General features: G+C 37.1%; 1 protein-coding gene across 1 annotated transcript in view; it reads right to left on the minus strand.

Annotated features, from left to right (window-relative positions):
• Positions 1–27,562, minus strand: part of LIMA1 (LIM domain and actin binding 1) — a 109,000-nt gene continuing 81,438 nt past the window's right edge. Inside the window, exons 5-11 of the mRNA XM_020966059.2 lie at positions 27,401–27,485; positions 26,439–26,587; positions 20,569–20,676; positions 16,122–16,179; positions 14,003–14,112; positions 4,180–4,313; positions 1–2,347 (exon numbers count right to left, since the gene is read on the minus strand). Of these exons, the coding sequence (XP_020821718.1) occupies positions 1,318–2,347; positions 4,180–4,313; positions 14,003–14,112; positions 16,122–16,179; positions 20,569–20,676; positions 26,439–26,587; positions 27,401–27,485 (1,674 nt within the window). The 3' untranslated portion in view covers positions 1–1,317. The remainder of the gene's footprint in view (positions 2,348–4,179; positions 4,314–14,002; positions 14,113–16,121; positions 16,180–20,568; positions 20,677–26,438; positions 26,588–27,400; positions 27,486–27,562) is intronic.

The following is a 27,562-nucleotide window of genomic DNA, read 5'->3' on the forward strand; positions in this document are numbered from 1 at the left end:
TTTTAAAAGTGGAAAGCTTTATTGGATAAAAATGTTTCATTGTGAGCAATATTGGTAAGAAAGCAGAATATTTTACATCTCTAAAAAATATAATCAGAGCTAAATTTCTAAAGATACAGTACAAAAAAGAGCCTACAGTTTAAACCCTGCTTCCCCACCCCAAGCTGGAATATAAATTATGTAAAATAAATGTAATCACATTTGAAGCGTTCAGAAATCTTAACACTAGAAACAAGTTCCAAGAAAAAGGACAACAGTTTTATACTGGGAATATTGTCTTTAACATAATCGATACATTTCAGAGTTAATTAGGTATTTAAAATTATATCTCCACAGAGGTCCAGGTTTTTAAAGAGTCACAAGAATGTTATTACTTTAAGTAAATTACAGGGAACACAAACACTACAGAGAAAGCATACTGAACAGTTTCTTGCAAAGATGTCAAAACTCCTTGGCAAATGCTGTATTTTATTTGGGTGACAGCTAGACAATCCCCCTCCATCCTACACACACACACACACACACACACACACACACACACACACACACACACACACACACACACTGTTGCCTAAGGATGAATGTCAATTTCCTCAAAAGATATTCCACAAAGATTGCTGGTGTTATAACCTAACAATTTCATTATAGAATGTGGCTTGGAGAATGCAAAACAGTACATTTATTTTTTAAAAGTAATTTAAAGGAGAAAATGAGTTTATTTTTAAAGAGACTAAAAATTTGATCACTTGGATGAATACTAAGCAATTACATTTGTCTTCATTAGAAAATATACTATCTGTGCCCTTTATACTAAAGTGCATTCAGTCATAATTGTTAGGCCTCTAAGTCCTTTCTGAACTGGTCCCTTGTTCATGGTAGTGTTTGTAGTAGCAACAGTTTGTCACTGAAATCTGGCTGTAACCCTGTTTTTTGGGAACACAAGAAAATCCTGAAGAAAAACACTTAGTATAATTTTTGTCCTTGAATATACAAGACTTCAACTTCAACGTACTCAATGCACATATTATCTTTGCCTAAAATCAAAGGATTTAAGTAACAAGATCTCTTGCATTTATTTTCATTTGGGTAGCAATATGGGGTTTATCTGAAGCAGGACAACCCTGCCTAAACTAATAATTTAATAAGAGGTACTGTGTAAGCTGGAAATGCCATCCACTGCATTTACTTCAAATTTACTTCCACGTAAATTATGTTCTAAGGTTATCTGTTTATGTGCAGTTAAAGCATCACTTTCACAGATGGCAATTGGTAATACTATTACCAACTGAAGGCCCAGCACCTTGGCAAATTTTCTAGTTAAAGGCCAATTTGTTTTTCATCTTCATCATCATCATCATCATCATCATAATACCGATTCCTTTTTATTTGCTCTTCCACTGACAGCTCTTGTATTTCTTCTTCCCAGAATCCCACATCCTGAGATTTCCGATTCTGAGAAGTTGTAAATTCCTTCATGGATCTGTTACCCCCATAGTTGGAACAATTTGGGGACTTTGGTTTTAGTGAGGACTGATGTTCTGTGTTTACATCTTCACCTACATCTGCACCTACAACTTGACCATTCTCTACAAAACTATCATCCCTTTCCTCAATACCAGGATTTTCCCTGCTCTTCCTTCGCTCTTCTATAGGTTCTTTGTTCTTCCAGTCTGCTTTCTCCACATCCCCATTCTCCTTGCCTCTGCCCTTCTTCATCTGTTTCCTCTCGCTCACTGTACTCCCCTCAAGTTTTTCACTCTGTTCTTGCATGCTCCAGTCTCTCCTAACAGGGGGAGACAAGGTTTTTGGGTTTCTGACAGATGTAGATCGAAATGACGCTGCTACTGTAAATGGGCGACTTCTTTCTTTCAGTGAAGATGATCTTCTTAGCTTTTTCAAATCCAGGTCTACATCTTCTGCAGTATCTGGCTTGCTGATCTCATCCTCAGGAGGCCATCTGGGCTTCAACATTTTGATCCCTTCTTCCAAAATACTTGCTGAACTACCAAGTTCTGTTGGAGGTGGCCAAGCAATCCTCAATTTCTTTGTTTCAGCTGGTTTGTCTTCCTTTTCTGGCTGAGATGTAGCCTTGGCTTCCATACTAGCAGTCAATACACCCACCTTAGCAATGGGAGCATCCTCAACTCCTGGGTTCTGGGGACTCTCAGCTGAATTTATAAACTGGGCTGGCCTCTCCAGAGATTCTTCAGTTTCATTTTTGCTTGCCCATAGATCCTTGTGTGGTTTATGTCCAAAGCCTTCATCATAGTTACCTTTAGATTTAAAGAGCTGATTGAAGTGAGGCTTGCAATAGATTCTTCCATGTAAGGATGCATATGTTCCTAGACTGTTAGCAATTAAAAGCAGCATAAAGTTAGCATATTGTAAATACAATTACATGGAAGGTCATAACCTAGCCTTCTATAAAATTTCAGGATTTTAAAAATGGACTGGAGGAGGAAATGTTGAAACATTCAACGATCATATTTTCAAAAGTTTATCAAAAGGCTAATTCAGTCACCTTGGACTCTAGCTTATGTTTTTTGTATGCTGCACACAATTTGTTCTTTCTTATCTCTGAACCTTTGCAATGTCATCACTGACTCTGAAATATGCTTGTTAGTCTACATATTCATTTCTTTCAAAAAAAAAACACCTTTTTTTTGGGGGGGGCTAGGCAATGGGGTTAAGTGACTTGCCCAGCGTCACACAACCAGTAAGTGTTATGTGTCTGAGGCCGCATTTGAACTCAGGTCCTCCTGAATCCAGGGCCAGTGCTCTGTCTACTACACCACCTAGCTGCCCCCCAAAAATCTATTTTTTAAACATCTACTTCTTTCAGGAAGTCTTCCTGAATGATTTCTGCCTACATCTGTTCACCCAAAATTTCCTAAACACTTATAATCTATAATTATGCATGTATATTGTCAGATCCTTTTTTAATATCACCTTTAGTTTGTTTCTTGTAGTCTCCTATTTATATAAGTATCCTAAAAGTCTTAGTAGTACCACCAAGTGCTGTGGTTTGGGGCTTCATATAAGCAGAGATAACACTAAGACTGTTGGGATATCTTGTATTATTAGCTCCTTGAAAGCAATAAATTTTATAATTTTATTTCTTTTGCACATTCCCACAACTACTAGTAGAGTGTTCTACCCAAAATATGAACTTAGTGAATACTACTGATTGATTGACCTGAAGCTGTGGTCAACATGGCAATCAAGATCAAGGAAACAGTTCTTTGCTAGAGTCAGTATTGTTGAGACTCCCTTAGAAATATTGGTGTCTATTTGGGAGCTTTACATTTTAAAGGGAACATAAAAAAACTATAGTGATTCCACAGAAAAAGAATTATAATAATTAATGGCTTATAAAAAACGACTGTGAAGTTATTTACTTTGGAAGAGGGCAGATTAAGGAATGACTAATGTTTACACCCTCACGTGTATAAAGCATATCTATTTCATCAAGAGAGACTTAGGTGAGACCAAAAAGTTTCATATAATAAAGGTAACTGACGATGAAATGGGCTTCTACAGAATGTGATGGATTCTTGTTCCGTAGAAACTTCCTAATTCTCTTCATAATACAGGAAAAAAGAGGGAAACCATTTTTAAAAGAAGGCTTAAAGGATTATTTCTGACCTTCCCAAATTTTTTTTAAGTGAGGCATTGGGGTTAAGTGACTTGTCCAGAGTCACACAGCTAGGAAGTATTATGTGTCTGAGGCCTGACTTGAACTCAGGTCCTCCTGACTCCAAGGCCAGTGCTCTATCTACTGCACCACCTAGCTGCCCCGCTTCCCAATTTTTAAACCACAAATACAAATACCTCTTTTGAAGCAAGTGGTTAGATTAGATGGATTGAATCTTGAAATCCTTTCCAGTTTTTTAAATTTTATGTTACATGGGCCTGGGACTTACTATAACACAAATTAGTTTTAGTCTTAAATTATGGTTATTCACATACAAAAGGTTCAAATTCCACTGTTGTTATGAAATGTTAATATTATCTTCATACATTTGTACTGTGCTTTTCACTTTTTCAAAGTGTTGTCACACAAAGGAAGCACAGAACCATCCATTACCATTTTTTCAAAAGCCCAAATCTAGTGAAAACCAAAATTACGTGGGGGGTGGGCGGTGGAGGGTGGGGATGCCTTGCTTTTATCTGGTTTACCTGAGTTTGTTGTTGCAATAGAAACAACGGAAACAGCTGATGTGAAACACTTGCTGGTTGGCCAAGAGGCGCTCCATTGGGTACACTGTTTTCTGACATTCAACACAGGGCTCTTTTGCAGGCAGCTGGAATTTCTAAGTAACAAGGAAAGAATAAATGACGTTAATCTAAGTAGAAATTAGTAAATACTTTGTTGGCATTCTGCTGAGATGAAGCCCCAAACCACAACATTCATTAGCAGATGACTTTAACCCTTTCTAGGCCTACTATTATCTAACTCATAACAGCAAGAGCCTCTCCTGTCTTCTCCCAATTTGCCTTGCTATTTTTGAGTTGTCCCAGCTGCTGAGTACAGGTGTAGTGAAGTCTGGAAATCCAAGAGGGGATAAGCCACTATCAAAAAATGCACACAGAATGTTGTGGGTGGAGTGTAAGGAAAATGGGATTAGGAGAAAATGTCAACAATAGTAGGCAATACTACCATACTTCCTCTATCAACTCACTAACACTACCCTACTCTCCACAGTGGCTCTTTTAAATTTTTTCAGCCCTTCTCAAATCTGCCATGGCTCCCCCTTCTCCTCATTCTCTCAGTTGAAAACTCAGCTCACATTTTACAGAAAAAATTGAGACAATTTGCCATGAAACTCCTCTTGTCCCCTTTTCCTCATCTCCTATCACTAAGGTACCTTCTGCTAGTCTCTCCTCCCGTGTTTCAAAATGATGAAGCTACTTTACTCTGTACTAAGACTAACCCCTTTACATGTTGAAGTGAAAACCTTCCATCTTCTTTTCCAGCAGATCGCCCACTCTGTCATCCCCACTTTTTCACTTATTTTCAATCTCTCCCTCTCCACTGGCTCGTTTCTATAACCTCCTAGCATGCCCGTGTCTCCCCTCACTTGATCCTTACATCCCTGTTAACTACTGTCCTATTTCTCTTCTACCCTTCTTAGCTAAACTCCTCAAAAAGACTGTCTACAATAGGTGTGTCCACTTTTTCTCCTCTCAATCTTTTTAAAATTTCACTTATTTAATTCTGAACTTAAAAAATACAACAAGAATTTCCATAACATACAGAATAGAAAAAAAGATGACTGTACATGAAACTGCACATCCGTTATGTACAACTTGCTATTCCTTTTAAATATATAATAAAGTTATCACGTAAATCCCCCCCTTTTTTCTCCCCTTCCCTACCTCTTCTCAATCTCTTAACTCCTTACAATCTAGCTTCCAACCTTATTATCCCATTGAAATTGCTCTCTCCACTTACTAATGATCTCTTAGTTGCCAAATCCAATGACCTTTTACCAATCCTCATTCTCCTCGACCTCTCTTGTAGCCTTTGATACTGCTGGTCACTCTCTCCCCCATGATATTATCTATTCTCAAGTGTTTTGGGAATCCTGGTTCTCCTAGTTATCTGAAGGTTCCTTCTCTGTCACCTTTGCTGAATTCTCCTCCAGATCACTCCTTCTAATTGTAGATGTCCCTCAGGGTTCTGTCCTAGGCCCTCTTCTCCTCTCCCTCTATACTACTTCAGTTGGTGATTCTCATCAGCTGTCATGGAGTTAATTACTATCTCTATGCTGAGGATTCTCAAATCTATCAAGCTTACTCCAAACTCTGCTGACTTCCAATCTCTAATCTCTAACTGCCTTTCAAACATCTTGAGATAGATGTCCAAAACAGAACTTACTATCTTTCACCCCCACCTTCCACCCCAGCTTCCTTATTACTGTATTACTGTAGAGAGCAACCCTTAGGCTTGCAACCTAGGAGTCATCCTGGATTCCTCACTCTCTCTCAAATCCCCTCCCCCACCATATCTAAGCTGTTGCCAAGACGTGTCGATTTCACCTTGGAACTTCATTTGAGTATGTGCCCCTCTCTCCTCTGACACTGCCACCATTCTGGTGCATACCCTCATCACCTCACACCTTAACTATGCAATTGCCTGCTGGTGGGTCTGCCTGATTCAAGTCTCTCTCCACTCCATTCAACCACGTAATCCCTCTTAATTCTAGTATCTTCCCTCTTTTAATTATTTCCTATTTGTCGTGTATATAACTTGCTTTGTATATATTTATTTGCATGTTGTCTCACCCATTAGACTGTAAGTTCCTTGAAGGCAAAGACTGTCTTTTACCTTATTTTGTATCTCTAGCAGTTAGCACAGTGCATGGCACATAGTAGGTGCTTAATAGTAGGCATTTACCGATCAACTGACTGAACACACAATAGAAGACATTTGCCTGAAATGTCAAGCAAAAGGAAGGCACAGTCAAGTACAAGGAAGGTATAAAAATAGAGTCTGAAGCATCAGTTTCAAGGCCAAAAATGCCACTTAACTTTAGGAATCAGGAAAATACACTTTCATAAAGTATTTTTTATTCTATTTGGTTTATAATTGGCTGGGTAAGAACTATTCAACCAAACTGGCAATAAAACTTCAAAACAAAACAAAACAACCCAATCACCCTCAAATATCTCACAGTACAGATGCAACAAACTAAAATAGACAGGAACTCCTTTTATCAGGACGTTATGGTCCAGAAGCAGGCATAAACTAAAAAGAACTCTAAGTTCTATAAGGTTTTTAAAATTTATTAAAAAGAATTTTTTTTTGAGACTGGCCACTATCTTTTCCAGAGTGGTATTACAGCAGCCACTCACGGCTTGACCCACTGTTATTCTGCACAAAAGCTTTAATCTGCTCAGTTTTTCCACCCTGTAGTAGCTCCACTACAGCAGCCTTATGGTCCTATACCCCTAGGGGCTTACCATATTTTTACCAGACTTAGTCTGGATACCGGTTAACTTTGTACTACAGCTCAGAACTCCCTAATTCAAGTGATATACCAGCTTCAGACTTTCCCAGAGGCTATAAGATTTCTAAAAGTGCCAAAATTTAAGATGCTATATAGAGTGGGAGAAGGGGAGAAAAGGGGGATGTACCTAGAAGAAAATTCATTAACTCATTAAAATACCTAAAAGGTCAAAACATAATTATCTTCTTGTTGCAACTAAAGTATACACATATTCTCATATATTCATAGATTCAAGGTAGTGTTAATGTGCTATTCCCTGCTTCTTGAGAATATAAAATAGGTATCAAAGTTCTGATGTGACCTACCAACTCATGGGTGCTAACAAAAGTTTATATAATGGGAAATGGCCATATAGGAACCAAAAGGGGGTAAAGAACCTGATACCCACAATGGTAAACACTTCTATAAGTGGTGGATGTAGAAAGATCTGGCTAGAACTTGAGACTGACATCAAAGCAACATAACTGTTACCAGGATGACTAGCATGAGATCTTGGTAGAAAACACACTAAGTAAATCATTGAATAGTCCTTATCCTTATAATGACCTAGGCTTAAAATAAACTGGGCTGTGGGCAGGACATAATGTTGATAAAAAAAAATTGAACTTAGAACCTATACACCAGTGCTCACAGCTGTCAAATTACTATTACAAAAGGAAGGAATGGAGAAAGGACTACATCAATTAAAAGAAAATAAGGAGCAGAAAGAGAATGAAAGATTAAAAAGGGAAGAGGGAAAAGGGTAATATAACAAAATAATATAATAAAGAGGTAATATAATAATTAGTCATAAACATCCAAATTGGATTTGAGTGATGTAACAATAAGAAAGCTAGAAATAGCCTGCTTTCAGCCAGGAAGCAATTTCCTTAAAAATGGGGGTGGGGCAGGGAGAGAATTTTCTAAGAAACTCCACAACAAACAAAAAAGGGGAATACTGTTTATACTTTTTTTTTTATTCCACAAGGTTATTAAAAATTCTTCCATTATATACAATTTTCTTTATTTTACACTGCTGGAAGTAATCATGTTAATATCAACTGGGGCTTGGATTTTTTTTTTCATCCCATCTGGAGTTGACGTATAACTGAGATGCCTGTGTATAACTTCAGTTAGGTTTACATTGAAAAGACTGGGTCCTCATGTTTAGTAAGCATGATTATAAGTAAATTCTGAATATATAGTAGAATTGAGCCTACTGAAATGCTTCATCTAAGTCATAATATGCATACTTTAATAGTCATAGAACAAAGGCCCCAATCAAATTAAATAAAAACTAAAACTCCCTTTTCAGTTATAGGACTTGTAAATATTGCTGTTCTTGGACAATAACCATTATCCTGAACATAATTCAAGTGCCTATAAATAACAAGACAGGTAATATTACTAGTGAAGCTAGAGCAGGAAGAAGGGATTACATACATAGAGATGAGGAAATGTTAGTATGTTTACAGGGAATAAAGCTGCAGCAATACTTTTCTTTACAACTATATACATACAGAAAATACTCCTATAGGCAGAGGTTAAAGCACAATTAACAGAAAGGAGAACCTGAGAGAAAGTTGCAAGTTGAGCTCACATTAGGAGGAAAGCAGAAGGCAGGAACAGAAATTAGGTACCAGGAGCAGGAAACAGAAGCTGGAAGAGACAAATAGTAACAACCTCCAATGAATACACAGCATCTGGTGCACTGGGAGCCCTTTACTTGCAACTGTGCTAAATACAAGGGGGTAGGGACTCATCCAGGAATAATATTTTTTCCTTGTTTTAAAATTAATGCCACTTAACTAGATAGGTTCTCATTCCAATAACTCAGAGTTTTGTATTTAAAGAGATGCAGCTTTTATGAGAATGTACCCACACCAGCAGTGCCTTAACAGTTATTTAGTGTCACACTATCTCCCACATCTAATTACAACAATTTTCTTTTTAATGATGCCTATGACCACAGGAATGAAAAGTCATTTCTTCCTATCCCCAAATATTTTTAGCATTGAACAGTTAACTGAACACAGATCTGCTAGACATAGCCAGACAGCACAGTTAACTAAGGAACTCCTATTTAATCACTGCCTAAGGTTATAGCAATCAGGGTAAATTATTATCTGGAGTTTATAGAGGGGTTTACTCTGTAAGAGTTCCTGGTACTTTCATATAGCTCAAGGTGTTCTGACTTGTATAAGTGGGTCACTTTCTAGTTGGTATACATGGCTGCTGCTGCTGCTTCTTCCAGTTCTTTGTCTTTGACCCAGTTAGCCACTTTCCCTAATCACTCCCATTTGGATAAAAGTGAACATAATCAATACCCAGAACCCAGAAGTCACTATTGCTCTGGTGAACTTAAGACTCTTCCTTCTACTCTTTTTGTTTGGCAAAACAATCTTTAAGACATTGCTCATATGAAATATTATTTTCTTTACTTTTAAAACAGAAGGTAAGAGAGTGTCTCATAATCCTTGTTTTACATATACAGCACAACAAAGTTTAGTGACTTCAGTTCACAAAGTTAAGAGTAGAACTGTAATTAAAAACTTCAAATTCTGACTTCCAGATGAATATTCTATACAGCCGAGAAATATAAAAATTCCAAAATAAAATGTGTTTCTTTGTGGGAAAAGAAAAGACCATAGGTTCATAGATCCAGAAAAGGAAGAGATAAGGAGGAAAGACAAAGAGAATAAGCATTTATATATAGCACCTACTATGTGCCAAGCTATTCTCTCATTTGATCTTCACAACAACTTCAGGAGATAGGTACTATTATCCTCACTTTACAATTGAGGAAACTGAGGCAAATAAGGGTTAAATGACTTGCCCAGGGTCACATGGCTAATAAGTATCTGAGGCTGGATTTGAACTCGGGTCTTCCAGACTCCAGACCTACCATTTTATCCATTGCACCACTAGCTGCCTCAAGCACCTCAGAGGCCATTTAGTCCAGTCTTCTCATTTTGCAGATAAGGAAACTAAAGCCCAGAGAGGTTAGCTGAAGGTCACACAGAAAACAGCAGAGATAGAATTTGAGCCCTAGTCTTCTGACTCCAGAGTCAGTGCTCTTTTCACTCTACCATGCCTGACCCTTACTCTGTCATCATTCTACTGTTTAGTTTTAGAGACACTATATTAATTTCTTTGTGTTCCACTATTCCAAACTCCAAAACACAAAAAACACTTAGAGATTAAGTGAAGTAATAATAAGTACATAACCAATGTTCACAAATAATGCCACATACATATGAATGACAACTGATATGATAGGGTATATATTTGTTTTTCCAATAGTAATGATGGACTCATATGGATCCATCACCATACACTCTTCCTGTTCACCTTATGATCACTGTTACACATTTTCAAAAATATTAGCTGGAAAAAGAGTTCATTGTATGGTCATCAAAAAGGAGAAAAAACTGGCCCTTATGAAGACTGAACCTGTGACTTTTACATGATTAGTAATTTCTCTAAATAATCATTTATGATTATTTCATATGATTATATTTCCTTAGCTCATGCTAATGAACCACAGAATGTTGATAAATGCTTCCAATCCTTAAGAGGGAAAAATACATACTTTTTTCTTTATTTAAGATGTCAAATACTATATGCTAAGCCCTCAACATAAAGATCCTAAGTACAGTAATAGACAATTAAGGAATGGTTTTGGGATAACAGAAACATTTTTCTTGACAAATAACTTTCATTTTAATTACACAAAATTCCATAGACAAAGAAAATTCAGTGATTGAAAGGGTCTTCAACAAACACCTATTATAGAACCAGTTATTCTTAGCTGTATCATGCGTACAAAGTGACCTTGTTTCTTACTGGAGCTGTGATAAAAAAATCAGTAATGGTTCATAAAGCAAGCAGTAAATGTTAACAGTGCTAAGTAGCACTAGCAGCTTTAAATATCCTAGATTGTTGTCTATGTACATTAGAAGGCTTTAGACTTTGGTCTGAAAGCACAGACAGCTGGGCTGCTTCAATCTAGTCTGAATATAGAACCCCAAGCTTGAGAACAGACCCACAAATCAAGGACTAACATGGTCATGGTGAAGGGCAGCTACGTATAACCTATCCTTTGTCTATGGTATTATAGAAAGTCCCAAAGAAAGGTGAAGGGACTAGCCAAATTCATTTTAACTGACGAGCTTTAGGAATGCTGGAGAAGTAGAAAGAAGAATCTCTACTCTGGATCAGTACTAAAAGGGCTGGAGGCATAGAGCTGGGCTGAGAAACTAGCTCATTTTGAAGCACCTCCCTCCCTAATCCAAGGCTACTTTGCACATCTTAGTGAGAACAGTTGCTATTGCCAGAATTTTTTGTAGCTAGGGCATCACTAACCAAATCCTGGTGAAGGTGATAGAAGGGGACATAGTTCTTGGAACATTATTATTTTTGATAACTTGGAATTAAAGTCAGTTGTTTCTTCCCACTTAGCATCTAAGAAGCCTGATTATTGAGAAGGATGGTAAACTCCAAAGTAGAGGTGTCAAACTTCCACAACTAGATTAAAATGTAATTAGGAAATGTTTAACAAAATTTTTAAAATGCAATATAACATAGACAATGTTAATTTGTGGTTTTCTAAGTCAATATGGCTGCAGAGATCCATTTCAGTTTGAGCTGGATAGCACTGCTCTAAAGCAGGGAGTCTTAACCTGGGGGGGTCCATGAACCCCCAAGGGATCCATGGATAGATTTCATGGGGCCTGTTAAGTTGGATAAGAAAAACACTATCTTTGATATTTCACTAACCTCCAACTTAAATTTAGCATTTCTTTAATTATTTTAAAACATTATGCTGAGAAGGGGTCTGGGCTTTAACAGACTGATAAAAGGGTCCATGACACAAAAAAGATTAAGGACCCCTGCCCTAGAACAAAGAGGCTTCCCCTTGGGGGGAGTGGGCACTGAAAGAGAGCTTGAAGCAAACCCACCCCACACCCTCATAACAAATGTTAGAGCTGGAAGGGACCTTGGGGATAGTCTAGTCCAACTGCATTTTACAGAAGAAGAAACCTAGACCTCAAAAAGAAGTAAACTGCTCAAGCTTACAGAGGAAGGCTCATTTAGGTGCTATTCCCAGGGCTTAGGATGATGCCTAACACATAGTATGTACTTAATAAATGTTTACTGGCTGAGCTGAGTTGAAGTCAAAGGGAGGCCAAATCTGATAAACCCACAAGCTGTTAGAGCTAGAAAAGAACCTTAAAGACCACTTTATCCAACTCCCATATTTGGCAAAGAAGGCAACAGAGACCCAGACTTAGTATCACAGCAGGGACCAGAACCCAGGGCTCCTGACTCTCAGTTTAATATTCTTTCAGTCTGAACTTAGGCCTTCTGAGATACTTTTTATTCCTCAGTCATCTTCTTCCCAGACAACTTGACACCCAGATCAGAGCTTTTTGTAGTCTTCTGAGGTCCTTTTTCAGGCTGCACCAGATGTCTGTTTCACTTTATTCTCTCTGCTGTCTTCTTGTCAGTTGGCTGTTCTGCTGTCAGATGCCTACCTCTGCACAGTCCTTCCCCTAGAGACCATACCTCCCCTCTACTCTTCAGTTCTGGAATTCTAATCAAATCAATACTACTTGCTTCTAGGAAGAGTGAGTCAATCTACTTCCCTAAGGCTCCACTCCTCATCTGTGTAATTTTCCAAACCAAACTAAACCCAACTCAATTATGTGTCCCTCCCCTTATTAAAATGAAAGCTCCTAGAGGCCAGAGACTGCCTGGAGGGTGGAATTTGGGAAAGCCTCTTAGAGAAGCAGGATTTGATCTGGGTCTTGAAGGAATCCAGGAGGCAGAGACAAAAACAGAGAGCATTCCCGGCCTTTCCTTAGGTATTCTGGTGCTTGGAATGCTCTACCCTTCTCCTGGTTTTCCTGGCTCAAGTCTCAGCGAATTCTACCTTCTACAAGAAGCATTTCCCAATTCTTAATTCTAGTGACTTCTGTTGATTATTTCCAATTTATTCTGTCTATAGCTTGTCTATACATAGTTCTTTGCATGTCATCTCACCCATCAGACTGTGATCTCTCTGAGAGCAGAGACTTTTATACACAGTGTGCCACAATGCCTAGCAAACAGAAGGTGCTTATTGACTGAAATGGCATGTATTGTTTGAAGAATAGCAAGCAAGCTAATATAGCTGCATCACACAGTAAAGTGTCAGAATACAGAGAAGGGAGGAAGGAACCAGGCTGTGAAGAGCTTTAAAGGCCAGAAGATTTGATTTGATCCTGGAGGTGATGGGCTCGCTCATCAAACATGTAGCTGGATGGTACAGTATTTGTGCCTGCTTGGCACCTATGCGACTTGATATTACAAGCTCTTAAGAAGATGAGATTGTGCTGTTAGACAGCTTCATTCTTGGCAGGGCCTTGATCATAACAGGCACCCAATAAACGTGTTGAATAAAATAATAACTACTGCTAAGCCAGCCACTACACTAATTCCCTTCCACAAAGCATAATATTTGGGTGTGGTGTTATATTTCCTACAATAGTGAAGGCTTATTTAGGGGGGGACATGACTCAGTTTTAAATTTGGAATCTCCCACAGATCAAAAATGGACCTTAGAAGCTAAGGATCACTAGAGATTGAGGATTGTTTTCAAAACAAGAGAATCAGAAACCATACTTAAATAATCACAACTTACCATAAATTTTTTGGGTTTTTGTTATTTTCTAAAAAACAAAGCAACTTTGGCTTTAAGAGTTTGTGACTCTTTTGTGTTAGGCTTATAAGATATACTTCCAGCTCTTGGCACTAATACCTGGGCAGATGATACAAGATTTTCTGGGAAAGCTGAATGATAAAAAAGTATTCTTATTTAGAACTTGGCATCACTACAAAACACTGTATAAACATGAGCTATTATTATCATGAGAAAAAAATAAACCAGCCTTGGAGATTACAGTTAATGAATAAGTGGCTTTACTTATTAATTGCTACAATACCTTAGAAATAAATAGTTACTATACCTTCATTGCTTTAGGTGGAGAACTTTCTGTATAACTAGCAGCTCTAGAGTCCAGACTTTGCTGCTTGAGATGTACAGGTTTTTGGATTTCACTTTCACTCTGGGAGTTACCTAGTCCAATTATGGAGAACAGGAAATAAAATGTTTTTATTTTTATTCCTCAATGAATTTTTTATGTAAATTGTATTTATCTTCATTTTTTCAACTAACATTTATTTTCTCTCCTTCCCAGCTGTCCCCCTCCCTAATTGAGAAAAAAAAAAGATAAAATCCTTATAACAAATGTGCATAATCAAGCAAAACAAATTTCCACATTGGCTATGTTTAAAAATCTATGTCTCACTGCATCTTCAGTCTACCATTTCTCTGCCAGGAGGTGGGCAGCATGCTTCATCATCACTCATCTGTAATGGTGGCTGGTCAATGTTGTATAGTTGTATAGTTTTTGTTATGAAATTGTTCTCCTGGTTCTGCTTCCTTTATTCTGCATCAGTTCATAAACATCTCTTTTCCAAGCTTCACTAAAAAGATCCCCTTCATCTTTTTTTTAAATTTATTTTTTTAATTAACAAAAATTCATTTTCTTTCCCTTCCAATTTCATTGCTCAGAGTTCTTAAGTATTTCACAGTTGTTTGTTTTTTTTACAATGTTGTCATTATTATATAAACTGTTCTACTGGTTCTGCTCACTTCACTTTCCAATGGTTTATACAAGTTTCCCTAAGTTTCTCTGAAAATGCTCCTTTCATTATTTCTTACAGCACAATATTGTTCTATTACATTCATATGCCATAATTTCTTCAACCATTCCCACAATGATTTTTGCACCCTCAAAAAGAGCTGCTATAATTATTTTTATACACATGGGCCTTTTTCCTCTTTCTTTGATTTTTTTGGGGGACATAGGCCTAGTACTGCTATTGCTAGGTCAAAGGGTATGAACAAGTTAGTAATTTTGAAGCAGAGTTCCAACTTGCTTTCCAGAATGACTAAAAACAATTCACAGCTCCACCAACAATGCATTAATGTGCCTTTTTTCCTGAAGCCCCTCCAATATTTGCTATTTTCCTTTTTTTTTGGGGGGAGTCATCTTTGACAGTCTGATAGGTGTCAGGTAGAGCCTCAGAACTGCTTTAACTTTAACTTCTCTAATTACTAGTGATTTGGAGCACATTTTCATATGGCTGTTAGATTATTTCTTTTGAAAACTGCCTATTCATATCCTTTGACCACTTATCAATTAGGGGAATGGCTATTATGAATTTTAATAAATTCCTTATATATAGTAAGTAAGATCTTTATCAGAGTAACTTGCCACAAAGACTTTTTTTTTTGGCCAGTTGATTTTTCCTCTAATTTTAGTTGTATTTATTTTTGTGTAAAAACTTTTAAATTTTATCTAATCAAAACTGTCTCTTATCTTACCTGATTCTCTCTGTCCCTTAGGGAATATTCTGCGTCCACTGTGTTGAATTAAACTGGGCAACTGAAATATTTTATACTTTGGAAATTCAGAATCAATGGATAAAGTAGAAACTAAGTCAAACCAGAAAGCTTTCATTTCTTGGAGTCTTTAGCTTCAGAATGACTCCAAACACACAAAGATCAGAATAGATTTAATTAAAACAGTACCGCAACAACAAAAACCTTAAACTTGATTTGGAGGTGAAAGAATACAATTAGATAACTAAGGAAAAGATTATTTATAAGATTATTTAAAAACTATAACCTGTATATCATTTCCATATGAAATACTGTTTCTTGAAAAAATTTAAATAGAAAAATAATTTCATAATCAAGTTATCCTTAATCATCAAAATATTTGGCACCAAGAAAAAGGAAGATTTTAATGATAATAGCACTAAAAGTATTTCTTTCATCCTTCAAGTCAAGCTAAATTTAAACAACTGTTCCCCACCTCATGGGTTAAGCATGAGGTATTTTTCAGGCATTACTACCTACAATTCTGTTATTTGATCAACTAATTGCTGGTTGTAAGCAAGAGACCAGCTGCTACTTCCTGAACGCCAACAAGTAATATGGATAATCCTGGCTCAAGTGTGGCACACAAAGCGAATACCTCACCTTCCAAACTGCAAGATCTAAGAGCGAATACTTACAGGAGCCATCTTCAGTAACGTTGGAATGGAACGTCAGGCTGTTTTCAGTTGCTGGAATCTACAACAAAAGAAAATTATGAATCACATTAAAAATAAAGAGGGAACTGCTATTAAAACCTGCTGACTCCAGTAAGTCACTGACTGTCTGGGGGAAGTAACAGGCAACAGAACAGCTGAGCATTTAAATAAGAGGCAGCAAAATATATTTTATGAGGCCATTAATGTGCATTTCAATTACACAAGAAAATTAGAAACAGATTGCATTCAGCTGCCAGAAGTGTACATCATCTCCCTCTGTAAAAGATCCCCTATGCCACAGCTCTATAAAGGGATGGAGTGAATGAGAAAGGCTACCATAAGTCTCTCCAAAAATGAGAATAAAGTTATCTAATATCAAAAACCTTCCTATCTACTATTCCTAACTCCCCAACTATAATTAAAAGCATTCTTAAGAAAGAAAATTGTTATTATAGAAGGAACAAGTTTACTACATCCCTTCAAAGTTTTTGCTAGTTTATTCTAGATGAGAAGTTGCAGCTTTTGACCAAGGTGACAGTTTGATTTCTTACTAAAAAACAAGTATTTCTGCTTCTCAGATATCATCTACTCTAAACAACAGAACAGAACCATCCTTCAGCTCTTAACAAATTTAGCCTCACACTTATGTTAAGGTCTAAGTATGTTAACTCCCCAAATCATGCTTTTCTATTCATAGTCGAAGGACTGAAATCCCAGGCAGGAGGCTGTCAAACTAAGAACAGGGCAGCACCTCCTCAAATTTGGGAGGTTTCCTAAACATCCTGATTATATTATAAGGTTTTGGTCATTAGAAGAAAACTACTGAAGAAGCATAGAGAACTTCCAATGATTGGCTAACTGAGCATTAACCATGCCCTTTTTGCCTTCAAGAGGAGAAAGGAACAAGCATTCGTTAAGCACCTATGTGTGCCAGACACTGTGTTAACCACTTTACAAATACCACCTCATTTGACCCTCAGAACAATCCTGGAAGGTAGGTGCTACTTTTGTCACTCCTATTTTCTAGTTGTGGAAACTGAGGCAAACAGAGTGACTTGCCCAAGGTCACAGAGCTAGTGTCTGAGGCTGGATCTGAACTGAGGTCTTCCTGACTTCAGGCTCAGCATTTTATAAACTGAACCATCTAGCTGTTTACAAAAAGCAAGCTTTTGTACACACTGTAGATAAGACAGTGAACTTGAGGAGTGAGCTTTGAAGGAAGTCCTCAACTCTTGAGGACTCTATTGTAAGATGAGTACAAGGGAAGGAAGGGGATCTCTCTTTCCTCCCCTACCATAAGTAACGGTATCTTGACCATCTTTTGGGGTGCGCCTATAGCACTGCACACTGACTCCCATTCAGAATCTCCATCTTGGAGGATGCCCTGGTAGGTATCTGCTGTAGAAAATTTAGCACTAAAAAAATTTTTTTTCAGACTCTAAACAGTCAGCTTTCTTTAAGGTAGACCAGTTGCTGTGAGATAACTTTTACATGGATGTACAGCTAAGTATTAACTTTCTCCATTACAAGTATGGAAGCTGACATGAACAGTATGGATGCTATGACCAAATACTTAATCCAAATTTTACAATAAGGTACTGTAAATATCCCATAAAAGAAAAAGAAAAAATTCAGACTTCTTCTTGGTATAAAGGAAGGGCCAAAAAACTTCACGCAGATTTTTCACACTGTGGGGGCACTGTACCTCTACTCCCTGCAATGTGGAAGGGATAACTGTACTTCCATATTAATAAACTCAGAAATTCCTTTTTTTGATCATAATCTTTTATTATTCTACCTTTCCAAATACCTTACAACTTCTAACTTTACTCTTTGTCCTCACAATGACCTCTAATCCCTCCAACCCTCAATTCTTCCCCAGGTTATCACCCTTGCACTGACTTCACTCTCCTTCCTTCATCATCTTGACCCCTAACTGATTCAGTTCGACTCTATACTATTCTCTATACTCAAATCCCTTGCTCCCTTGTTTTATCACCTACTGATTATGCCTTGCCTAAATAAGCTTAATTATTCACATCATTTGCCACCTTCATTCCTATTTGTATGCTGCTAAATGGAGCTAGAGAAAGCCACAAAATCATGCTGACTGCATCCACTATAAATTTATGCCACATAATCTTAATTGGGCCCTCACTGCACTAAGGCAATTCTTTTATGCCCTGTGGCAATGGTATCTTGCACCGCAGTAGGGGCAAATGTTTGTAGAGAACATGTGCTTGAATGTAGCCTGAGAGGAATTCAAGAACATTGCTTCCTGAACCCCAATCTTCTATGGAGAGAAAGGTGGAGGGAGACTAAGAGAGAGGGAAGAAAGAGAGGTGAAGGGAAGAGAAAGGAGAAAGAGGGAAGGGGAAAAGCTTGATGCTTGGAGTTGGGATCCTGTTGCTTGGGAGATCGAGAGTCTTCAAAGCCAAGACTCTGAGGGAGGTGAACTGGGAAGAATTCCTGTTGGTCCTAGAGGTTCTAATTCCTTCTAAAAGAACACAGCAGTGTCCTAGTCAAGAAGCTGGAGATGATGGAAGCTAAGGCCAAATGACAGTACAACAGAGTAGGCCCTGTGAGCCCTGCTGAAAAAATTTGCTCAGCCAAGATGTTTCACTCAGCAAGGAGCAGCACAGAAAAATCACTAGAGGACATGAGTAGTCCTGCAACAGCACATGTTCAGTTGCTCTTCCATGTATGTTCCTCACGTCCTATGTGGAAATATTCACAATTTCTATACTTGATCAGTCTTCCCATTAATGGTATATATGTAGGAGAATGCTTCCTAGTTTATGGGGGGAATGTTTTTGTTGTAAGTCTTCCTATTATGCTATTTCATAAATGCCTTTACATTGAAATAACTGTCACATGGCTTTCAAAAGATAAATCCATCAGTGGGGGCTGACAAATTCTAGCTTTTAGGACTGCCAGCTCACAGAAAATTTTAAACCTGGCACAGTACTCAACCTCAGGGGACCTAACCTGTGAGTGTAACTTAGGTAGTAGACTCTTCACTTATCAGGCGCAACACATTAAATTGCTTTGCTGACTGAGGCAGGATTTCTTGGTATAATTGTTCATTCTCCAATAAGGGAATGCAGACATAGTTGGCAACTCTTTGATTTTGGCTAATCAATAGCTATACCCACCTTACAGTGTTCTCTTTTTCCTTTAATTTGATCTTGATCTTACAGCAAAAGCTTAGTAGCAATCCCTGATATCATATGAATTTCATATCCAAGTCTATGACTTCCTTGCATGGAATGTCAAGGTAGAAGATTTTGTTTAAACATTTTATTAGAGCAAGATGTAGGTATACTCAGGAGAAAGGAAGAAGTAAAAAATGAAATGCTCTGCTTCATCCTTTATTCCAAGATCAGCATCCTTTTGTAACAAGTTAAAGTTCAAACACAGCTTATGTGGTTGTAAATAGCATTTGGGGCAGATGGCCAAAAGGAAGAATGAAAAAAGTTCTGAGACAGCTGATTGTTTACAAAACTGCAGCATAAGCTTGGACAATATGTATATCTTCATCCCTACCTCCTCATCTACTCCCTTATTTTGTGAATCAACTGTACTAATGTTTCATTATGATAAATTATAGTTAAAATTTTCTGATGACGTAGTTCAGCTCAGCATTCCAGTATTTAATAAGTATGAAAGCAAGATGGAAGTATAAAATTGGTCATAGGGTCAACTGAAGTGCTTGGTTATTTCCTTCTCTCTGGGTTTCAGTTTCTTCATCTATAAAATAAGGGAGATCAGGATGATCCCTAAAGCTCCCTCTGACTTGAACACTCAGACTAATTTTCAGAATCTCCCCCTTCTAGTCAGATTAGGAAAGAATGATGCCAAGGGTGTTAATTTATATGATGATTTTCTCATAAAGCCAACCAACTACTGTAATAGCCCTTTCCTCATCTCATTTCAAATTTGTGATACTGAGAGTTCAGAAGACCAAAACAATAGAAACAAGTATTGTATAGTAGAGAAAATGATCTGTTAAGTTAAACATAACTGATACTAGAACAAAGTCATTAATCTAGAGATCTGAAAACAGTAGGCACTCAAACCATTTAAGAGATGAACAATTTAAAAACTCCATGAAGTTATCAATTTCCTACCAAGACTTAAGATCTTTCAAAGTAACTAGCAGATTTTTTTTGAAACATCAGCTAACCAAACAAGAGTTTTCACTGTATGTTCACTTTACCTGTTCAACTCTAAAAGAATAATTTATTATCAAACTTCAAATATCACCAATTCAAGTTATATAACTTGAAAAAATAATGATTTGTACAGGCAGCTGCAACCAAATTCCCAGACACTATACAGCAACAGTGTTTGAGTTATTTCTAATTTTAAGTGTCTAATTTAGAACACATGCTTCCTTGGCAACTGAACACCAGACAATTCCACCTACCTTCTCTCCTTCTTGATGGGAGATACAGTCTGCAGGACTTGGGGGAACATTCTCTTTTTGCTCCCATTTATCGGTTTTGATTTCATTACCAGTATTTCTTAGCTCATTCTATAAAAGAAAATAACTGAAGTATTTAAAAATATTATTAATGCTCCTTTCCCTTCAAGTCATACTCTCTTCTAAAGAAACTCGTGATGCTAAAAAAACAAAAGCAAAACACCCTTCAAGCATCTTCAAGTCATACCCAGCACCCTGACTCTCACAAGTAAAACCCACAGATTAGTGAAATTACAAAAGCAGCTTTGTGGAAATACCTCAGAATTATGAGTTTGTAAAATGGTCTAAGTAGGATGCTCACTAGAACACAGACACATCAACACATCAACACATACACACACAGGTCTTGTGATTCACACTCTTGGCAGCAGAGCTTGTGGCAATGTGAAGCTTGTGAATTTTGTCAAAAAAGACCATTCAGGAGCAAGGAAAAGGGAGATGCCAAATGCCAACAATCAATAAATGTACTAACCATATACATAAACGACTGGCCTGGAAAGAGAGACAGGGTTGATATATATTTTTCAATTACTAAGATAATGTTTACTGATACTGTAAAACAAACTTTTTTTCCCAAATGTTTTAAATAAGAAATTTAAATCAGGTCCCACAAAGTAACTCCCTAGTATTCCCATAAAATAGTCCAACTTGATAAAACAGTGGGATCCTCAAGTAGGAGACTTATATTCTCATTAGGCCTTGACATGACCCCCAGTGGGTAACCAGGCTTGTTTCCCAAATAACCTCCCCCTCTTCCCTTCACCCAGTATCACCCAGTACTCTCCTTCCCTTCTCACCTGCAGGCCTCCTCTTTTCTTCTGCTCTGAGTATTAGGGCTGTTAAAATCTATTCTGGCCACCTATATTAGCAGCTGTGAAATAAAAATCTATTCATTCCCAGTGATCCCGAGTAACATTCAGTTGTTCGCCAGATTATCCTTGGTGGGGGTCTCTTTTCTGCAACACTGGATGGTGAATAAGAGCTCTTATCCCCTTTAATTTTTGATGGGACAGAATGAGTCACACTGGATGAATAGGCACTGGTGACTTGTAATTGGCATCAAAATCTCATTATGTTATCTTTCCCCAAAAAAGCGATTCCTCTCCCGAACTTCTGGCAAAGATATCACCATCCTTCTAGTAAACCTTGTTGTCATCTCTGATTCCTCACACTCTCTCACCCCACATATACAATCAGTTGCCAAGTCTTGTTGATTCTACCTCTATAATATTTCTCATATTCATCTCTTTATCTCCACTCAACAGCCACCACCCTAGTTCAGGTCCTCATCATTTATCCTCTGGACTATTTCAATAGCCTCCTAACTGGACTCTCTGCCTCAAGTTTTTCCTCATTCCAATCTACCTTCCACACAGCTGCCAAACTGATATTCAAGTCTGGACAGGTCTGATCACACCACTCCTTTACTCAGTAAATTTCAATGAATTTTCCTATTCACTCTAGGACCAAATATTATTTCAATTTTAGCTCATCCTTTTAAATGTCTATTTTTTTGTGGAAGTTTCACAATGAACATAATTATATATGTATATGTGCACAATTACATTTATTTCAATTCCTATTACATGTAATTTATATATTATATATAAAATCAATCCCTATAGATGTGTGCTATACAGATGTGTTTGTGTGTGTGCATACACACACATATAAAAATATAAAATCTGTAAATATATAGATTTGGAGTACGCTTCATCAAAAACTTTTTAGTGATGGGATGTGATGTGAAAAAAGTTTGGAGGATACTGTGATGAAAAATACCTTTAAGATCTGAACTGATGCCCTATCCTCTGGATATTCTCTCATCTCTAGATTTTTGTGACACCAGTCCTTTGAGTCATGAGTCTCTTTCTTCCTTTAAGGCACAGCTCAACCAGCATCTTCTGGTTTTCTGATCTCCACAACTTCTAGTTCCCTCCCTCCCAAACTGCCTAGTATTTAACTAATTTGTCTATGTTCATATTTATTAATTTTACATTTGTGCTATATATATTCTTATACATACTTCTTGTTTCCCCTATTAGATTGTGAGTAGGTACTATTTCATTCTTTGTATTTATATTCCTAGCATCTAGCACGGTGCCTGGCACACGGTAGGTAATAAAACAGAACTCATTATCTTTCCCCCTAAACCTTCCCACCCTCCTGTCTTCCTTATTACTATAGAGGGCAACACCACCCTCCCAGGCTCTCAGGCTCACAACCTAGGAGTCATCTTGGATTCCTCATTATCTCTTACCCTCTATATCCAATCTGTTGACAAGGCTTGTAGATTTCACCTTTGTAACATATCTTGAATATACCTCCTCCTCTCTGACACTGTACCTACTCTAATGTAAACCTCATCTTCTCAAGCTTTGATTACTGAAATAGCCTGCTGGTGGGTCTGCCTTCATCAAGTCTCTCTCCACTACAATACATTCTCCATTCAGACACCAAAATGATTTTCTTAAAGTGCAGGTCCAATCATATCACACACACCCCTCCCCCACTTTTCTATAAACTCCACTGGATGTCTATTGCCTCCAGAAGCAAATACAAAATGCTCTGTTTGGCATTCAAACCCCTTCATAACTTAGCCCCCTCCTACTTTTTCAGTTTTCTTATACCTCACTCTCTGACACATGCTCTTTGATTTAGTGACATGGCCTCTCGGCTGTTCCACAAACCAGATTCTCCATCTCTTGGCTGCTGCATTTTCTCTATTCTCCTTGTCTGGAATGCTTACCTTCTTCTGCTCTGACTACTGACCCTCTCTGGCTTCCTTTAAGTAAGTACCAACTAAAATCTCACCTTCTACAGGAAACCTTTCCCAATCCCTTTTAATTTCAGTATCTACTCTTTGTTAGTTATTTTCCATTTATCCTGTATATAGCTTGCTTTGTATATATTTGTTTGTATGCTGTCTCCCCTATTAGATTGTGAGCTCCCTGAGGGCAGGGACTGTCTTTTGCCTCTTTTTACCACAGTGCCTAGCACATAATAGGTACTATAAATGTTTATTGATTGATTCATTTTTTAAAAATCTGTTTACTGATATCTTATTACCTAAATTTCCTCTAAATTTTCTAAATGTCCTGCCCTCCCCCCCAGAAAGCCATCCCTTATAACAAAGAATTTTAAAAATAAATTCATCTTTTTTTATATGGCCTGAATTTCCTCTAATGTCTCTCCCCCTCCAAGAGTCATCCTATATAATTTTTTTAAAGAAAAAAGAGAGGAAGAGAAAAAAAAATCAGTAATACCACAATCAATATATTGACAAAAATATGAAAATATATTCAATGTTCTACACCCATGTACCTCCCAGTTCTGCTAAGGAGGGGGGGTGGAGTTAGCTTTTCATATCTCTTGTTTTCTTTGTAATTACATAACATTAATTTTTTTTTTGTTTTCTGGTGGTTGTTCTTTTCATTTACATTGTTGCAGTCATTGAATATATTGTTTTGACTACGCTTACTTCATTTTGCATCAGTTTTTGTAAGTCATTCTATGTTTCTCTGTATTCTCTATGCTTTTCTGTATATTTGTTGTTTCTTACATCATAGTAACTCTCCATTATATTTATTTATCATAATTTGTTTAATCATTACCCAATAGATGAGTATCTTCTTGGTTTCCAGTTCTTTTCCATCACGAAAAGTGATGCTGTAATATACTGCTGTTTATGGGGACTTACTTCTCATTAATGAATTCTCCTTAGGGTATAATGCCAAGCAGTGGCATCTCTGGCTCAAAGAGTATGGATACTTTAATCACCTTATCTGCATAATTCCAAATTGTTTTCTAAGGCATACCTCAGAGATACTGTGGGTTCAGTTCCTGACCACCACATTTCTCATATTATTAGTGATCTGGAGGAGTCTCTCATATGTCATTAATAATTTCTGATTCTTCTTTTGGGTACTATTTGTTCATGTCCTTTGACCAATTACTGCAGAGTGGAATTTGGTCTACAAAATTCATGAAATGCCATAAACACACTCTTTTCTATTTATAATACATCGTTGTAAAAAAGAAAGTTCCCATATGTACCAAATATTTATAGCAGTACTTTTTAGGGTCTTTTTGGTAGCGCAGAATGTAAACCAACAAGATGCCTATCAATTAGGGAATGGCTGAACAAATTATGGTACATGAATGCAATGGAACGTTGATGTACTAGAAGAAATTATGAATATGATAAATAAAGAATCAGGGAAACACTTCTATGAACTGATACAGAATGAAGAAAACAGGAAAACAATATAATACAACAACTATGACAATATAAATAAAAACAACAATAACAGAACAATGGAAATTGAACGTGATGGCTCAAAGATATGAGGAACCACTTCTTACTTCTTTGCAGAGGTTAAGAGACCATACGTGAGAAACATCATATACAATATCAGACTTTTTTGATATGCTGATTAATTTTATTGAACTTCTTCCCCCAAGTCCTTTTTCCTTCTTTGTGCTTCTCAGCATATTGATTGATTATGCAATGCATGCCAATTGCATGACAAATTCGGACCAGGCCTCCTTACCTTGGCACTGGACCCCAAATAAAGGGGAAACAAATTTTTATGTATTAAAAAAAAACAATAAACAGGAGATAAACCAGGATCCAAGATTAGGTAATATGATCTCTAATTAGAGGAAAGATTAGGGCCTTTCTCAGTTCGAAGGACAGGTGCATTTCCCTGAAATCAGAAAAAGAGGTGGCCCTTTCCCCCCAGTGTCTGTATTCAATCAAAGGAATGAGGCAACAGGAACTGACCAGTACAGGGCCAATTTTCAGATGAGACATAAGGGTTGCTTGACATGTTATAATTGTGAGAAACTCCTTGTATTAGTCTTCAGATCTGACTGGGTTTCTGGTCAGCACAACCTACATCCTTTGTTAAAGGTCTCTAAGCAACAGGTAAAGGTGGTCCAACTTTCCAGATGTGCAGGGCTAGGTTCGAAAAATGCAATAAAGTTTTCTCGCAATTCCTACAACTGAGTAAAGTTTTCTAATAAGATAGAAAATGGATTAGACTCATAATGTAAAAGAAAGAGAACTGAGCTAGATCCACAATCAAGTCAGGTGATGGAGTCAGTTTGGTTTACACAATTCTCACAATTCCCTTTGTTTAAGAGTTGGCTCTCTAGGAGGGATAAGGGGAAGGATACAGTGGTAAATGCAGGTAATGTAAAGACAAACTATACCAATAAAGTATTTTAAAACAAAATATATTGTTGTGCATACAAAATGTGATTATATAAAATATGTATTCCACCTTTCCTTAAAAACATTTCCTATTTTATTATCCATTTTTTTCCCATCCCTTATACAAAATTACCATGAGTCACAAGGAACCTAAGAAAATATCAAATGATATTTTATATATTATTCATCAGAATATCCAGGAAAACTTTCAAAGAAGACATTGGATGCAAAACCCAGGAAAGTTCTGAGTCAAGATCACAATATGGATTAAATGTAAATCTAATATGGATTAAATGTAATTTCAAGAAGACTGTAGACACAAAATAGGAAGCCAGGGCTTGAGGCAGAAAAAGAAATCACTCCAGGGTAGGAACCCAGGAAAGATGAGCCTACAGCAAAATGGATACTTAAGATAAAATACACAACTTTGCAGGGGCTAAGACAAAAATGAGGTACCTATTTTTCTGAGCTTCAAACTGGTTTAAAAAGCACAACAAACATTTTTTGTCTGTTAAAGAGTTTCCTAGCTCCAGAACTCAATAAATATTTGTGGAATGCTAAATGGCTGAAAAGGTAAATGATGTAAGATACATACCATGTAGTTTGTGGAATTGCCTTGCTTGGATACAGCTGCCTGGTATTTGGCCATCCTGTCTTTTATGGATGTTTCAGAAAGGCGAGGGATCTCTAGACTTTTTTTACTCTCACTTTTCTCTGAACTAAATGTAGAAGATGACAACTGACCTGGAAAAGGCAAATAAGTAGCATCCTTTTTTACAAGTCAAAATAATAATATATTTTAGTGGTAAATTCAAGGTTCCAAATTCTGAGATGGTATTAAATATAATGGTTAATTTTCTCTATCAAAGGTACAAAAAAAAGGAATCAGGAAGATACTTGTGACCCACAAAATATACCATTTACATTAAGCAATAATTAATAAACATTTAACAATCATTTCTTTGGATATGCCTTACCCTGCAAAGGACTAAACTTATACTAAATACATTATATTTTAAATGTTGCACTAAATTTTAGCAAGTTTTTTATAATGCTTACCCTTTGGCGCTCTGAAAGGCACAATACATAAACTACAATTCACATTAAATTGCTAGGGAGGTTCATTAGAGACTGAAAATCGGTGAATCTTTTGGTGATTAAGTCCTTTGAGGCTAAACCAACATTGCCATGTAGCATTCACAGTTCAAACTTTTGACACACATTGTAATAAAGGGCAGGGCAATTAAGGGATAAAAATTTCAAAATGAAAAGTCTGAAAATACAAAGAAGTCATCTGTGGAGAGAAATATTAAATGTAAACAAAGGCAGCAATTTCATATAATGGTCTATGTCCCTGTCATCCCAAACCTTCAAGTCAGATTTTTCAAATGAGATAATATATGTAAAACATTTTGCAAACCACAGAGCACTATATAAATGTCAACTTTTTTTTTTCCTGCCATTTTCCCGTGACAGTGCTGGCCAGGAATCCTGAATGTCTAACTACTATTTAGAACTTCCTGAATAACTCTTACAAACATGGCATTGTCTTCTTACCAGGGCCAGTTTCCAAGTGTTCCAGAGAAAGGCAGTTTTCAGAGATCCTTCTTCCACCTGCACTTCTGCTTTGGTCCCAAAGAACCTATTTATAAAATAAAATGCACCAATGAGTTTTGCAGAAGAGATGAGGAATAGTTTATGTAATGTTCAGAAAGGTAC

Source organism: Phascolarctos cinereus, unplaced genomic scaffold, assembly GCF_003287225.1.
Source record: "Phascolarctos cinereus isolate Bilbo 61053 unplaced genomic scaffold, phaCin_HiC Scaffold_1;HRSCAF=81, whole genome shotgun sequence".
In the NCBI taxonomy this organism is placed as follows: domain Eukaryota; kingdom Metazoa; phylum Chordata; class Mammalia; order Diprotodontia; family Phascolarctidae; genus Phascolarctos; species Phascolarctos cinereus.